The 14,222-nt window shown below is 39.4% G+C and overlaps 1 protein-coding gene across 1 annotated transcript; it reads left to right on the top strand.

Moving 5' to 3' along the window:
* LOC118409474 (collectin-11-like) lies at positions 1 to 4,587 on the top strand. The gene is made up of 5 exons (XM_035810517.1): positions 1 to 181; positions 379 to 552; positions 1,106 to 1,343; positions 2,158 to 2,360; positions 2,570 to 4,587. Exons 2-5 carry the CDS (start codon positions 423 to 425, stop codon positions 2,587 to 2,589), a joined length of 591 nt encoding a protein of 196 aa, XP_035666410.1. The 5' UTR covers positions 1 to 181; positions 379 to 422; the 3' UTR covers positions 2,590 to 4,587.
* The last annotated feature ends 9,635 nt before the right edge of the window (positions 4,588 to 14,222 follow it).

Raw genomic sequence — 14,222 nt, 5'->3', positions numbered from 1 at the left:
GTTGATGGTGGATGGACTGAATGGAGCCCATGGTCCGCTTGCAGCGTGACATGTGGAGTTGGTGAGCAGACTCGGGACCGAACCTGCACCAATCCTGAACCAGCTAACGGTGGGGCGGACTGTGATGGACTGGCTCAGGAGACACAAGCCTGCGACACGGGGGTGTCCTGTCTAGTAATAGGTAACTGTCTACTTACATTTTTATTGTACATAGTACATGTATCTCCAATTTGAAAGACCCATTTAGTATTCTCCTTTTATTGATCAAGCCCCCTTAAGTATCATACAAACAAGGAGTATCTAGTCTGGAGAGTATTCCTTATCAGCAGACATACTTCCAGTTTGTTCTAGCAAACCTAAAATCTGTTTTCCACATAGTTGATGGTGGTTGGACTGACTGGGGCTCATGGTCCGCCTGCAGCATGACATGTGGAGTTGGTGAGCAGACTCGGGACCGAACCTGCACCAATCCTGCACCAGCTCACGGTGGGGCAGACTGTGATGGACCAGATCAGGAGACACAAGCTTGCGACACAGGGGTGTCCTGTCCAGGTAAGTTAAATTGCTGTAAATTTGGCTCTAAACTATTGATTTTGTTCTCTTTTTGTGACAAAATACATGTATTTGGAAGAAAAGCAATTCACTCTTCTATGTGCAACCTAATACCCAGGCACTCAATGTATCATTGATTTTTAGTTCTGTTAAGAAAATAAACTAGAGACAATCATTAACCCAAGTGTTTTTCTTAGGAACTGCAGCAGATTCTTGTTTTTGTTCAGTTTGTTCTAACCATACTATTGTTAAGATTTTAATAGATGCAGCTTATATATTCGGGAAGAAGCGGTAACAGGTTTCAGCCCTTTGCATCTTCTTGTAGAAAACAGTATCAATCACGATTCTAGTTCCATGTCTTGAAGATAGAAATTTCATACATGCTACAATGATGTGTTAAATAATGGTATGTCTATACTTGATATATATGCAATAAAGATTAAGAATGATTCTTTAGCCATAAGGTATGCAAATTAGGATGAAATCTGCATGATTTTTGAGAACATATAAAGAGAGATACTATAATATTGTTTTATGTCTTCTCCAATTCTAGTATTGCCGACCCGAGATTGCTCGGACGTGTACCCTCGCCTGCGCCCTGCCAGGAACTTCGGCAGGTACCAGAACAAATACTGCTTTTGGTCCTCTGCGTGGAGAAGCAGACGGCTGAACTACACAAAAGCCCAACAAAAGTGCGAGTCCAATGGCGGGACGTTGGCTATGATCAAAGATGCCAGTGTGCAGGCATTTATCAACAACCACCTGAAGACTAGTAGCGGTAGAACTCAAAGGTAAATAATAGTAGTTTTAGTTAGCATGCACTTTTTAAAGTCAATGGAATTTGAATCAATGTCACCGATTTTCAACTGAAGGATTCTTCAAACATCAGATGATAAGTGATGTTTAAGAAATTAAGTCATTAATTTACATCATGTAGTCCCTGGTGACGATGATGCTTTCTCGTCATCTCATAATGTCTACACTTTAAAATGTGTGGGTTAACAAACACACAGATTCTTTTCTCCCTAAAAGTCTGAATAAATGCTAGCTTGCCATTGATCATGAGTAGAATCTGCTTTAACTTGAAGGGGTCTATCAGAAAAATACTCCTACTGGAGATTGGAAAAAATTACCAATGACCATGCAATCTGAAGAAGTCTAGAGCACAAGAATAAAAAAAGTAAGCAAGATGTTCTTATATTTATTGCCTGCATGAAAATTCAGGACCTGGTATAGTTTCCAGTTTTGTTGTCTGTGTGTTTTAGTGCGTGTCTGGCGATATATCTCCAGATCGCAGCGTGCCATTGCAATGATATATGGTACATGGGTTGATGGTGGTGGCTTGATGGTCAGGTTTGATTTTGATTGACTTTGAACTTGTTATTCTTAGAAAAAATGAGTTAGATATGGAGGTAACTATATTTGTAATAAATTATGTTTCCATCTGGCATATTTGTTAAGTATTCCTACATATGAATAAGATTTACAAATTTTTGAAACACTTTTTTATTTCAAAAAGTATAACAATAGACTAAACTGTCATTGCTTTCCTAAACATTAAAATCTGTGCTTTGTATTTACCCATTCATTCATTTCTTATTTCAGGAACTACTGGATTGGCCTGGATGACCTGAACAGGGAGGGTGTGTTTGAGTGGAATGACGGGACCAAACTGGGAAGCTATCGCAAGTTCAAGTCCAAACGCCCTCACAAAATAAGGGACTGTGTGGCACTGTGGAGGACGGCCAGACGGAGTCGTTGGTTCCCACTGAAGTGCAAGATCAGTCTGCCCTACATCTGTCAGATGGGTGAGCAAAAAGCTTATTGATACTTTCCACAAACTATATGAACCTCCATTGTCAAAACTTCAGTTAGTATTAAGTGCAATGTTTATAGCAAATTCTGGCAAAGCTGTCCAACTCAACCAATATGGTCGAAACCATTATTCATTTAATAGGCACATATCACCTTATACATGTCAAACTAACTTCACATGTCCAAAATATGCCTCTTACAGACTACAATGTGAACAAGTAAGATGATGACATACGTGACGTCAGCAGAACAGCCTTATGACGTCAGGACAACGTTACTACAGCACTTTAGTGACTAGGATGTTGTCAAAGCTAGACAAGTAATTTGAAATAGTCTTTAATAGCATACAGCTTTACATACACCATAGTTCACACTTTAATTCAATGCGAAACAATATAGCTGATCTACTACTTGCTACTACATGTTTCACTAGTCCTGCAGAAGATTTCTTTGCTCCCAAAGTTTGGCTACTGTCAAACTGTACTAAATGTCATCATCGTCGTAAATGACAGTTTCAATTCATTTAACTTATAACCTTTTACTCATTTAGAGGGTATCATATCAGCACCTTTATGATAGCATCAAATTCAATTAAGACCATTAAGTAACTAAAGATTGGTACATTTTTTAAATGATTTTAGAAACAGCACCCAGATCTACATAAGAAATACCTACTAGTACACAGCTCCAATTTTACCTGCATAAGCAAGTGGTATTTTAAGCCTTAGTAGTAAAAATTAGGTGATAATATTAGGCTATATGCAACGTCATATACTACATTGATCATCAGTTAAGTAAGTACAAATGTACCAATGCAACAGAATGATAAACCATAACGTACAAATGCAGATTGCAATTATAGCGCAATATACATGTAACGAATGTGACAAATGAATATAAGCAGGTACTTACATGCAGTAATTCCAGAAAATGTTGCACTTGAAGGTTGAGATTGCAGTGTCAGTCAGGAACAGCCAGCCGATTGGTTGATTCCCATTCTTGATGTGTAACATGAGGGATGTAAAATCAGTCGTCAATGGATTATGTGTTATTGTGCTATTGTGTGGCAGTCAAAAATTATGCAATGGCATCCGTTATGCAACGTCTTTCCAGTTAGGTTTGATATATCCTAGCCCTACTATGAATTATTTGGCAATATACACTGTACATGTAGTAACAGCAATTTTCATTTTTGCATCAACATTAAGAAGAAATGGTACACATGTATTATACAGCAGTACTTAGTACAGTACTTGTAATCATACAATGTATGCAACAGTGTCTGCTATGCAACAACTTACAAGTTACACAAGTTACTAGTACTAGGTCGATATATATTTCAATATCTTGTCTTTACTTATAAGTTATAGTGTATAGATCACTTACTGAGAGTTAGACACATGAGGCAATTACTAGTAGGTGGGCCCAGCAGGGTCGGTCAGCAGCCATTGTCTTTACATCCTTCCAGCTTACAAGTATGTTGACTGCATGTAGGTCCCTCTCAATTGTCTGTAATTCATCTTGGGTAACCTCTGTGTCTCTTTCCTGTGTGGAGTTCAATGTATGACTTGGTTTGACTCAGTCTTAAATTTTCTAGTGCATTAAGTCTTATAGCATGGCTAAGCCAGCTCAGACGCCCTTGATTGGTAATAGGTTTTTAGCTTTTAGCAGTTGGCATTTTCTAGCTCTAGTTCGATTTCTTCGGCTATACAATAACAGCATTATTCACATTTAACGTAAATTAGTCACACAAAGTTAGTCTGGTGGAAGGCGTCCTCAAGCGTGCAACCCCAGGTCTTAACTCATTGTCAATTTCTTTTTAAAAACACATTAAAGTTGCCATGAAATCATAATGAAAAAAAAAATCAAATTTTTAATCAGAAAACATGCTGAATGTCTTTGGAAACAGTCTAAATCTATGATCGTGATGATGTCGTCCATTAAATTAACATAGTCATCAATGATAAATTAAAAAAAGTGTGGTATAGAGGATATCAAGTAATCATTACTACATTTAGCACATTGTATAACACTTTTACTTTTGCATCTGTAACGTTAGTGGTTGCCATCAGAAAACTTTTTGTTACTACTCTACTCCTCAGCTATTCTCTTCAGTAACAGTAAATACAAATTGAATGTGATCTATTCTGCATCACTCTTAAAGGGACACAATGCAAATGTTGAAATGCTATAGGTCATATCATTAGTGTCAGGAAAAAAGGAAATATCATGTTTCAACATCAGAAGATTTGACACATAAAATGCCATGAAGACAATTATGCTGCAATGGTTTAAAGGTCAGCTGGTGAGAAAACATTCCCATCTCACCGGTAACCTTTATCAAAATCAAGTTTAACAGAAACAAATGCATCTTTTTTTTTACTTGAATACCTTGTACTGTGTCCCTTTACAGTAGGCTATTTGTTTTAAATCAGTGAAAAGGGAGCTTTAAAATGAAGCAGATGAGAAATGAAAACATCTGGAGGATCACATCAGTTGATGACAGTACTTAGGAATGTATTATTTTCAATACTATAGAAATAAAATGAGGTGATGGGAATGTGTTTGTCACTGTATGTTTTCTGCATCTTGTAACTCAGAATTCGGTGCCATTAGAGAGTAGTCTTAATACAAGGATTATAACTCCTCTAGTTGCAGCCAAAAGACTGTATGTCTCTGTGACCACATGATTCGTTGAGATCATGACTTAGATATCATGTGCCAACACTCATAGGCACACAACACATCTCAAAGAGTCCTTTAATTCAAGTACCTGTACTGCACAGAGGGAACAAGTACAGTATATATCAGAAACTCTTTTGGAGGGCTAACTTCTAAATGGTGATGATGAACATCTCTGTTTAAGTCTCTATACCAATCATCTTAGCAGATTTTTTAAAAATAGTTGAATTGAACACAACAAAAATTGAGGAATGTTTTATGTTTTTTTGGGCGGTATTGTAGAGACTAACAGTAATAAATGTAACTTTATGGTTAATCCAGGTCATCCTTTCCTGCCTGGCTTCTGCTGGTGTATTTCACTAGCAGTGGCCCTGATGAAGTCCCCGCCGGCAATACTGGCATCTCCTTCTCACTGCATTAATCAGATATTTCTCCTTCCTGTTTTAGTCAGCTAATAAAGTCAAGAGGTAACATGATTGGCTGGTAATGTAAAATGCAGAAATGTTACAGGAGAAAGAGTATCTGATTGGCTGATGGCTGTCCAGAACTAAAGAAAGGTAGATGGATCGCAGGCTGGTACCTCAGTGCTCTATACATGTAATGAGCCCATACTAGCAGTGGGCCTATGCCCGAATGATTAGAGGGTTGTTTGGCCCTGTGAGTAGGAGGTCCAAGAAGAAAATAACTTCTTATTATACAAAGATTTTTATTAGAGTTGATTTAGACAAAGTTTGCACATAAGAAAAGGGTAACATTAAAAATCGAAAACGACACAATTGAAAATGGAAATGTTATCAATTCTAGCTAGTGTTTCCCTTTGCAAGACTAAATTTTCAGCCTGACTCCTTTATTTGCCATGACATAATAACCTCCTTGTTTTCATCATGGCACATTTCACCTTTGTGGGTTCCGGCAGGATGTTGCTTTCTTTAGCACTTAATCCTATAGTCTTTTTTCTCCTGACTGCTCATGAGTACAAACACCTGAGGGAAGCTCTTTATGCAGTCATCCTTCCTGATGAATACAGTCAAACCTGTAATGCGGCCTCCTTTGCATACCGGCCACCTGGCCATAGTGGCCATTTTTTGTCGGTCCCTTGTATTCGTAATGATCAAGAAATAGGCTTAGCGGCCACCCGTCCAACGCGGCCACGGCCACTCGATTTCCGGTCCCGCAGATACAGAAACACTGTCGATTACGGCCACGCGGACCGCTGATCTACGGTCCAGCACGCGTCCGGCCATACAGCGGCCGTATTGTCACCCAACGCCGGATTTAAAACCTCTTTATTTTCTTAAAAAAACTGCCCACCTACCAACAAACAAGGTTATATAAAGTCAACAGGGGACACCACTATTACGGATCCGAGGTAAATTGTGATAAAGTTACGTTCTAATACACTATCGGTGAGGTTAATTTACATTGCAAAAACATTCTAAACTAGAGTTCATCGAACACATCCCTTCGCCAAATAATCATGCCTTTATTAATACTTTAAGGTCTTTTTCATGTATTACTAAATAGTACCTACCCCAATAGCAAATGACTGCATGAACTTGTGTTCCTTACAAACCCACAAATGCTACCAAAGATAACTTTCTTGGCCAACTGGTGACAATGGAATTATGTACACTGTTGTGATACTTTCTAGCGCAACTTTCATAATCATAGTGCTTTATTAAAATCATGTAGTCTCTACCAGACTCCAGCCTGGCCGAATAGTATTGATGATAGGGGGCATTGGACTGTGACCAAAGATGACCTCAGTGGTAGCATCCCCGGTCAATCAGAATTTCATGCTTGTCAAGAGGATTTTCACAGTGTTAGGGCGTCCAGGTCACAAGGCTTCTCAGGCAAAACATCTGGCAAACTGCTGTGTCCTTAAATATAGGTCAAAATGAGATGCATCTGTATATAGAAAACACTGTTTATTTCTGTTAATTGCATAACTTTCCCTAAGTAATTATATCAAATAGATGTTGATAATCAACCAAAGTACCTAGCTACCAAAAACAAAAAATATCCATCAATCTCCTCTGCAGTTATCCTTCTTAAAAGCTACAAACTATAAGACCCACTGCAGTTCCAAACAAGCTGCTAGGGGGCCCAAAATTAAACCATTGACTCCTAGTACCAACAGCTATCCACCATTAAAAAATCATGAACCTGGCACTTCTGGAAAATTTAGGCGCAAACTTTGATGCTCACTTGCAGTACCAAAACAAGTCGCCAGGAGGCCCATTATCGAACTTGACCTTCCTTTCTGTGTCCCCTACCTATCAACCAAATATCATTAGCATCCATCAAGAACATCTCGAGTTATCTTGCATACAGACAAACGCACTTACATACAAAGCCAGCTACAGCACCATAGGTAAAAGGTAGCTAAACCATTCTTGCACATGACAATCCTTTCCACAACCGCTAAACACCTGCCAAATATCGTGGAAATCGCCCAGCTACATTTTGACTTATGCTTCCCGAAAAAACACCAAAAAAAAATACCAAGCTCGCTAATGTACCGTAGGAAAACGCCAGGTAACCCATTTTCGAACTAGGCATGCCTTTCAACAACCGCTACACACCTGCAAAAAATAAAAAAGTTCCATCCACAATTTCTCGAGTTATATCCTGTTGACCTACATACAGACCCAAGTCAGGCAAAAACATAATCTTCTTGGCGAAGCTAATAATTGTTACACAGATAAAATTATATGAACTTCAGACTATGGTGGATTTTCTTCTTACATTTATTAAGAGATAAGTCTAAAATGACAGGCTTTTCTTGTGAGTTACTAGTAGCATAATGGGAGAATCTGATGCGTGTGAACGCGAGCGGGAACACAAGGACGGCAAGTATAAAAAAAATTAAAGGATCCGAGCCAATTCAAGGATAAAAGAAATATGACGATACCGGTTTAGACAATATCAACTGTAGAAAATTTAAAACTTCTATTTAGCTTTTGTTTCCTCAATATATATAGTGCAACAATCATTACAACTACACACATGTATTATGCGAATAAAGATCAATGGTTACTAAAACCATGTGTCTTAAACTTTACTTGTGGTCAAATTAATCAGCATTTTCCCTATATATAGTCCGAGTGTTCACCTCTCTATAGTGGCCAATTTTGACCGATCCCTTGAGTGACCGCTATATAGACAGGTTTGACTGTACACTGATAGGGAACAGCTGCATGAAGGGCGCTCGGCACAGTGAATGTTTCGTCCAGGCACCAGGTCTTTGCGTCTACCAGGTGTTTCAGGTGTGTGTCGGTCGCATCACCAAGCTCCTCGAGCATTAGACATCGTCCCCAATGGCGCAGCTGCCAATTTGATACAGGTGACCTGACTCCTCTTTCTTCGCCCAAGTCACCATCTTGGCTGCTGTCGCGGTGCCGACAAGTTTGATTGGATTCCCTGAGTGATGCGTGGTCTGCCACATCTACAGAGTTGTTAACAGGATCATCCTATCAACAGTTATCATCCAGGAGTGTCAATAGTGCAAAAGGCTTTCTGTTATTGGCAGGATCAATAGCCACTTCCTACACTAACAGAAATCACACTATGTTGTTGTTGTTGTTGTCTTACTATGGTACATTGCAATAACAGCAGCAACGCTTCTAGGCTACACCCCCCTCCCCTCCTCCCCCACCACTTTCACTCAGTCACTGCTCTAGCTCACGCTCGTACCCAGCGCCGTGAAGAAGCCATAGGTTTGAGATCGTGGGCTTATTCACAATCCACCTCAAGCTGAATTGAATAAACTCTATGGAATTCACAGCTGTCGTTTTGTTAGTCTGTGACCAGAACCTCTGGTCGACAGACTTTTAGTTTTGTCACGTTTACGCGCGTTCGCAGCTGTATCTATATGTTCTCGCTGTCTGAATCCTATGTGGTTTGGTAGGTCCTCTGTACTGAGGTTGACGATGATGCACGTGATTGTTTTTTTACGGCAGGTGGTTTTATTATGGATGTTATAAAAATAGCACCCCTACAAAATGTTCGTCTTCCGATGTATTGGTCCAGATCCTCTGCATGTGGGTCATGATGTAATCGGATATTGTCAAGCAGATGCATGGTTTTATCTGATCGTCAAAGTTATTCGCGTTCGCATCTGTATTTTCATGTTCCCGTTGTCGCATACGTACGTTGTTTGGCAGGTCCTCTGCACTGAGGTTGACGATGATGCACGTTTTTTTTTTCGCGGCTGCTGGTTTTATTATGGATGTATAAAAGATAGCACCCCTACAATTTCTTCGTCTTGTGGTGTTTTGGTCCAGGGCCGCTTTGTTTGAGCCTTGCCAAAATAAAATATAGCAAGCAGATGCGTGGTTTTATCTGATCGTCAAAGTAATTCCCGTTCGCATCTGTATTTTCATGTTCCCGTTGTCGCATACATACGTTGTTTGGCAAGTCCTCTGCACTGAGGTTGACGATGATGCACTTTTTGTTCACGACTGCTGGTTTTATTTAGCCTGAGTATCATCCGTATTCTACCGGAGTGTACGGAGCCCCGGTAGAAATAGGATGGTACCCAGGCTAGGTTTTATTATGGATGTATAAAAATATCACCCCTACAATTTGTTCGTCTTACGGTGTTTTGGTCCAGGGCCGCTTTGACAGTTGTTCACCTTTCTCGAAATATGTTGGATTATGATTTTACTATACACACAAGTGGACAGTTGTTCACCTTGCTCGAAATATGTCAACATCTGTGACCAGCTGTGACCAGCTGTTCATGTTGTCAACCACAGCTGCGACCAGCTGATCATGATATGTTTGACAACTTCGATTTATGAACTTTGAATATGACAGTATCTCCTATTTATTGTGATTTTATGTAGCTGCGGGCCAATGGCCATTTACGTTTTAAAAGAACATGGTTGTACTTTTATTATGATAATGCTGTCTTCATATATACTTGTACCTTCAGCCTCTTGTTATGGTTGTAGTAATGTCAGAAACCCAAGTTTGCCAAGACTAGCCTAAATAGACAAAGCTGGGTGAACGCACTACACGATGAAGCTTGTAAGCCACATCATGAATTATAAAATTACATCAAGGTCCTGTTCCGTGCTTCATACTTATTACGTCCATAACAGAAACATGTTTGTAGCAATTGCAGGTGTGTCTTCTGTGAACGTGCCAGTGTATTAGACCATCCGGTTACTTATCGTCACCATAACTTTAGACTTTGACCGCATGTTATCTCACAATCCATACCTGTTTAGGTCTTTAACATTAAGATTCACATTGACACAGACAAATTAAGCAACTTTAAATAAAACGATATAGTTAACACCATGAAAAGAATCATTATAGGATATAAGCACAACGTCACACACCAAAGAAGACAAAACAAGCAACATATACCAGACCGACGTCACAGACTATGTTACCTACGGTCACTTGTTTTGTTTTGTGTTTGTCTCAATGCCTTAGAAAATCGTAAGTTGTGAGCGCACGCCACTACGTGCGTTTCTACAGCCTGAGTGTTATTACAGTTACCGGGTCCAAAACTACTCGCAAGTTTACTATTTAGGGTGTAAAATGTTGCCACAATAGTGGCACGTTATAACAAAGGGAGCTTTAGAATGTACCTGATTTGGTGGCGCTGTAAGGGCGTTAAGATTATCCCTCTACATTGCCGAGAGGGAGTTATGTCACGGAAGGGAGTTTTGCACGGCGGCGCGTTTGGCCTTCTCCACGCCGCCAGATCACGTTCCCGGGACACTTAGCTCCTCTCAGCATGATTCGCCCCAGGAATGCGTTCTCTGTCCCAGGACTGTCTTTGAGAAGAATCCCAGATGCCAGTAGCCACCATGCGGCCGTATAATATATTGCAAAAAGACTCACACGCATATTCAGTGGAATAACACGATTTAATAGGACGCTGTGGAGGAGCGTGGTCCCTCCCTTTTATCTTTATCACAATATTAATGAAACACTGCATTATAATCACCCCCTGCAATTATATCTCTAGTAGTGTCATTACTGAGCTGTCTATTATCATCTATCCATCTAATAAGGTTACAAGAAGGATACAAGACAGATAGCCAGCTAGTGATTTCTGCATTCTCAGGTGCAAAAATTGAAACTATGGTGTCTACGCTATCCATTCTGCTATCTGTAGGGACTGAAACAAACCAAGTAATTTTACATGCTGGAACGAACAAACTCGGAACGGACTCGATAGAAGTAATTATGGCTAAATATCAAGATGTTTATGAGGAAGTGAAGAGATGTCAACCAGAATGCCAGGTAGTATTTGCAAGCCTGCTTCCCAGACTAGACAGCAAAGAGAAGAATGACAAAGCTATGCAAGTGAACTGGGAGCTACAGCAACTTGTCAGCCAGCTACATGGTGCCAGGTATATAGACTGCACAGACCGGTTTATGGTAGAAGGTCTGGTAGATGCTAGCCTATTTAACACTGATGGTTTACATGTCAATAAAGAAGGCACTGAAATCTGGGCTTCATTCATGTTAGATAAGATAGGCATACAAACTCACAATAGTGTATCATATGGAGCTACTGGTATCCATTTCAGAGAGAACAGGCATTCTGGACAGAAATGTCAGGTATGTGGGGTACAAGGTCACAGTGTGAGAGTATGCAGGCATAAACCACAATGTTTTACATGTAGACAATATGGCCACAAGTCTAAGTACTGTAACCTTGTCTGAATCTCTGGCAATGAGGAAAATGCCACAATTCACCATGTTGTAAGAACGACACTAACCATCATGTCATGGAATGTTAATGGCCTGCTATCTAAACTAGATGACTGTGATTTCAAAAATTTTCTAAAACAATATGATGTATTTGGACTACAGGAGACATGGGCTCAAGACAAGGACGACATTACCCTAGAAGGTTACACAGTGTATACTAGCAACAGAGTTAAAAAGAAGAAGGCAAAAAGAAATTCAGGAGGACTAGCTATGTTTATAAGAGATGAATTCAACAAAGGAGTGAAACAGCTGCCAAGTCTGTCTAAAAATATAATCTGGTGTTTATGCAACAAAGACTTCTTTAGATGGCAAGCAAGTTTGCTAATTGGTCTGGTTTATGTGTCCCCCGCTGACTCACCTGCACACAACACGGAGGATATTTTTCAAATAATTGAATCTGAATTATCCCAGTACTCTTCAGAAATAGATAACTGTGATTATATGCTAATGGGAGAGTTTAAAGCTAGAACCGGCTCCCTGTCTGACTATGTGTTGGAGGAAATAGAGGATGATGAATTTGTCCCCCTCCCACAGGAATATATGGTAGACTCAGTGCCTCCCCAGAGGACTTCCCAGGACAATCAAATCAATGGGTTTGGTTATAATCTAATAAACTTATGTAAGACAACAAACTTAAGAATTGTTAATGGCAGATTGTTTGAAGATAAAAATGTTGGTAGTTTTACATGTGTTCGTGAAAACATCCACAACAAAGACGGGTTACCAGGAAGAAGTGTGGTAGATTATATATTGGTAAAAGATAACATGTTAACCTCAATTAAAGACTTCGCTGTAGTATACAGAGCTGAGTCAGACCACATGCCCCTGCTATGTAAGGTTCCCATCAACAACCCTTCAGTACAGACCAAACACAATACCCAAAATAATGGATCAGTAAGGTATAACTGGAATGGGGATAGGGTTGAAGAATTTAAAAACAGACTACAGGGACAAAAGGTACAAGGGCTATTACAAGAAATAGTCACAGATATTCAGGAGAATGAAATAGACACAGCTGTGGAAAAAATAGGTCAAGCACTAGAAACAGCAGCAACTCATATGGAACAAAAATCATGTAGCAGAGAAGACTTGTTAAGGAACAACCAAGATGAATGGTATGGGCAGGATTGTAAACAAGCAAAACAAACTTTGAATAAGAGCCTACATAGATTCAGGAGATCTCAATCTGAGAATGATTGGAGAAATTTTAGACAGGCTAGAAGGGAATACAAGGCTATAGTAAGGGCAGCACACAGATCACATACTACAAGTCTCAGAACACAGCTAAAGATTGCAAAAAGGGATCCCAAGGAATTTTGGAAATTAGTAAAAGGAAAGAAAGTGAATAACATTGGAAATATTAGTGTACAGGATTTTGCTAATTATTTTGAAGAACTTTTCAATAAGTCAGAAGAGGAACATACAGCCGAGAGCAATGCCAATAGTATGTGGGAAAATTCTGATCACTGTAATACTGAGGTTGACAGCCTAGATAAAGAAATTTCTGAGGAGGATCTCAAAGAATCTCAAAGCAGGCAAAGCACCTGGCATGGACAAATTATTACCAGAGTTTTTTCATGAGAGTATTTCAATTCTGTTACCATACCTAAAAATGTTGTTCAATAAATGTTTCTCGCTCGGTGTAATACCAAAACAATGGACAGTAGGTGTTATTCAACCATTATTCAAATCTGGAAACAAAGATGATGTGGGGAATTATAGAAGTATTACCCTATTATCAGTATTTGGCAAATTGTTTCTTGCAATCCTGGGGAAAAGATTGAATAATTGGGGTCAGGCTGAAGAAAAACTAGTGGAATCACAAATGGGGTTTAGGAAAGGTTATGGTGTTTTAGATAATTTGTTCTGTCTAAATGCTATGGTGCATAAATATTTATCAAGACCAGGTGGACGATTCTATTGCGCATTTGTAGATTTTTCCAAGGCCTTCGATAGCGTTAATAGAGGGTATTTGTGGACGAAATTAATAAATGGGGGAGTAAGTAGTAAAATGGTTAAACTAGTTCAATCACTATATTCCGAAGTAAAATCCTGTGTCAGACTGAAGAGTGAGATGAGTGAGGTATTTACATGTAATAGAGGGGTAAGACAGGGGTGTATATTATCCCCCTTCTTATTTGCCTTCTTTTTAAGTGACTTAGATGATTATTTGACACAAAGTGGTTGTAGAGGTATACAAGTGGATGATGTTGAAATTTTAAGCTTAATGTTCGCGGATGACCTAGCCTTGTGTGCCGACTCAATAGTAGGTCTGCAAAGGGTCCTTAATGCACTTAACAAATATTGTGAAAAATGGCAGATGACAGTAAATTTAGTGAAGACGAAAGTGATAGTTTTTCGGAATGGAGGTAAGTTAAGGCGGTCGGAGAGATGGTTTTATGGTGGAAAGAAAGTTGAAGTTGTAAGCACTT

Source organism: Branchiostoma floridae, chromosome 2, assembly GCF_000003815.2.
Source record: "Branchiostoma floridae strain S238N-H82 chromosome 2, Bfl_VNyyK, whole genome shotgun sequence".
NCBI lineage: Eukaryota > Metazoa > Chordata > Leptocardii > Amphioxiformes > Branchiostomatidae > Branchiostoma > Branchiostoma floridae.
The sequence above is the reverse complement of the archived record's forward strand: the minus strand, read 5'-3'. Positions and strand labels throughout refer to the sequence as shown.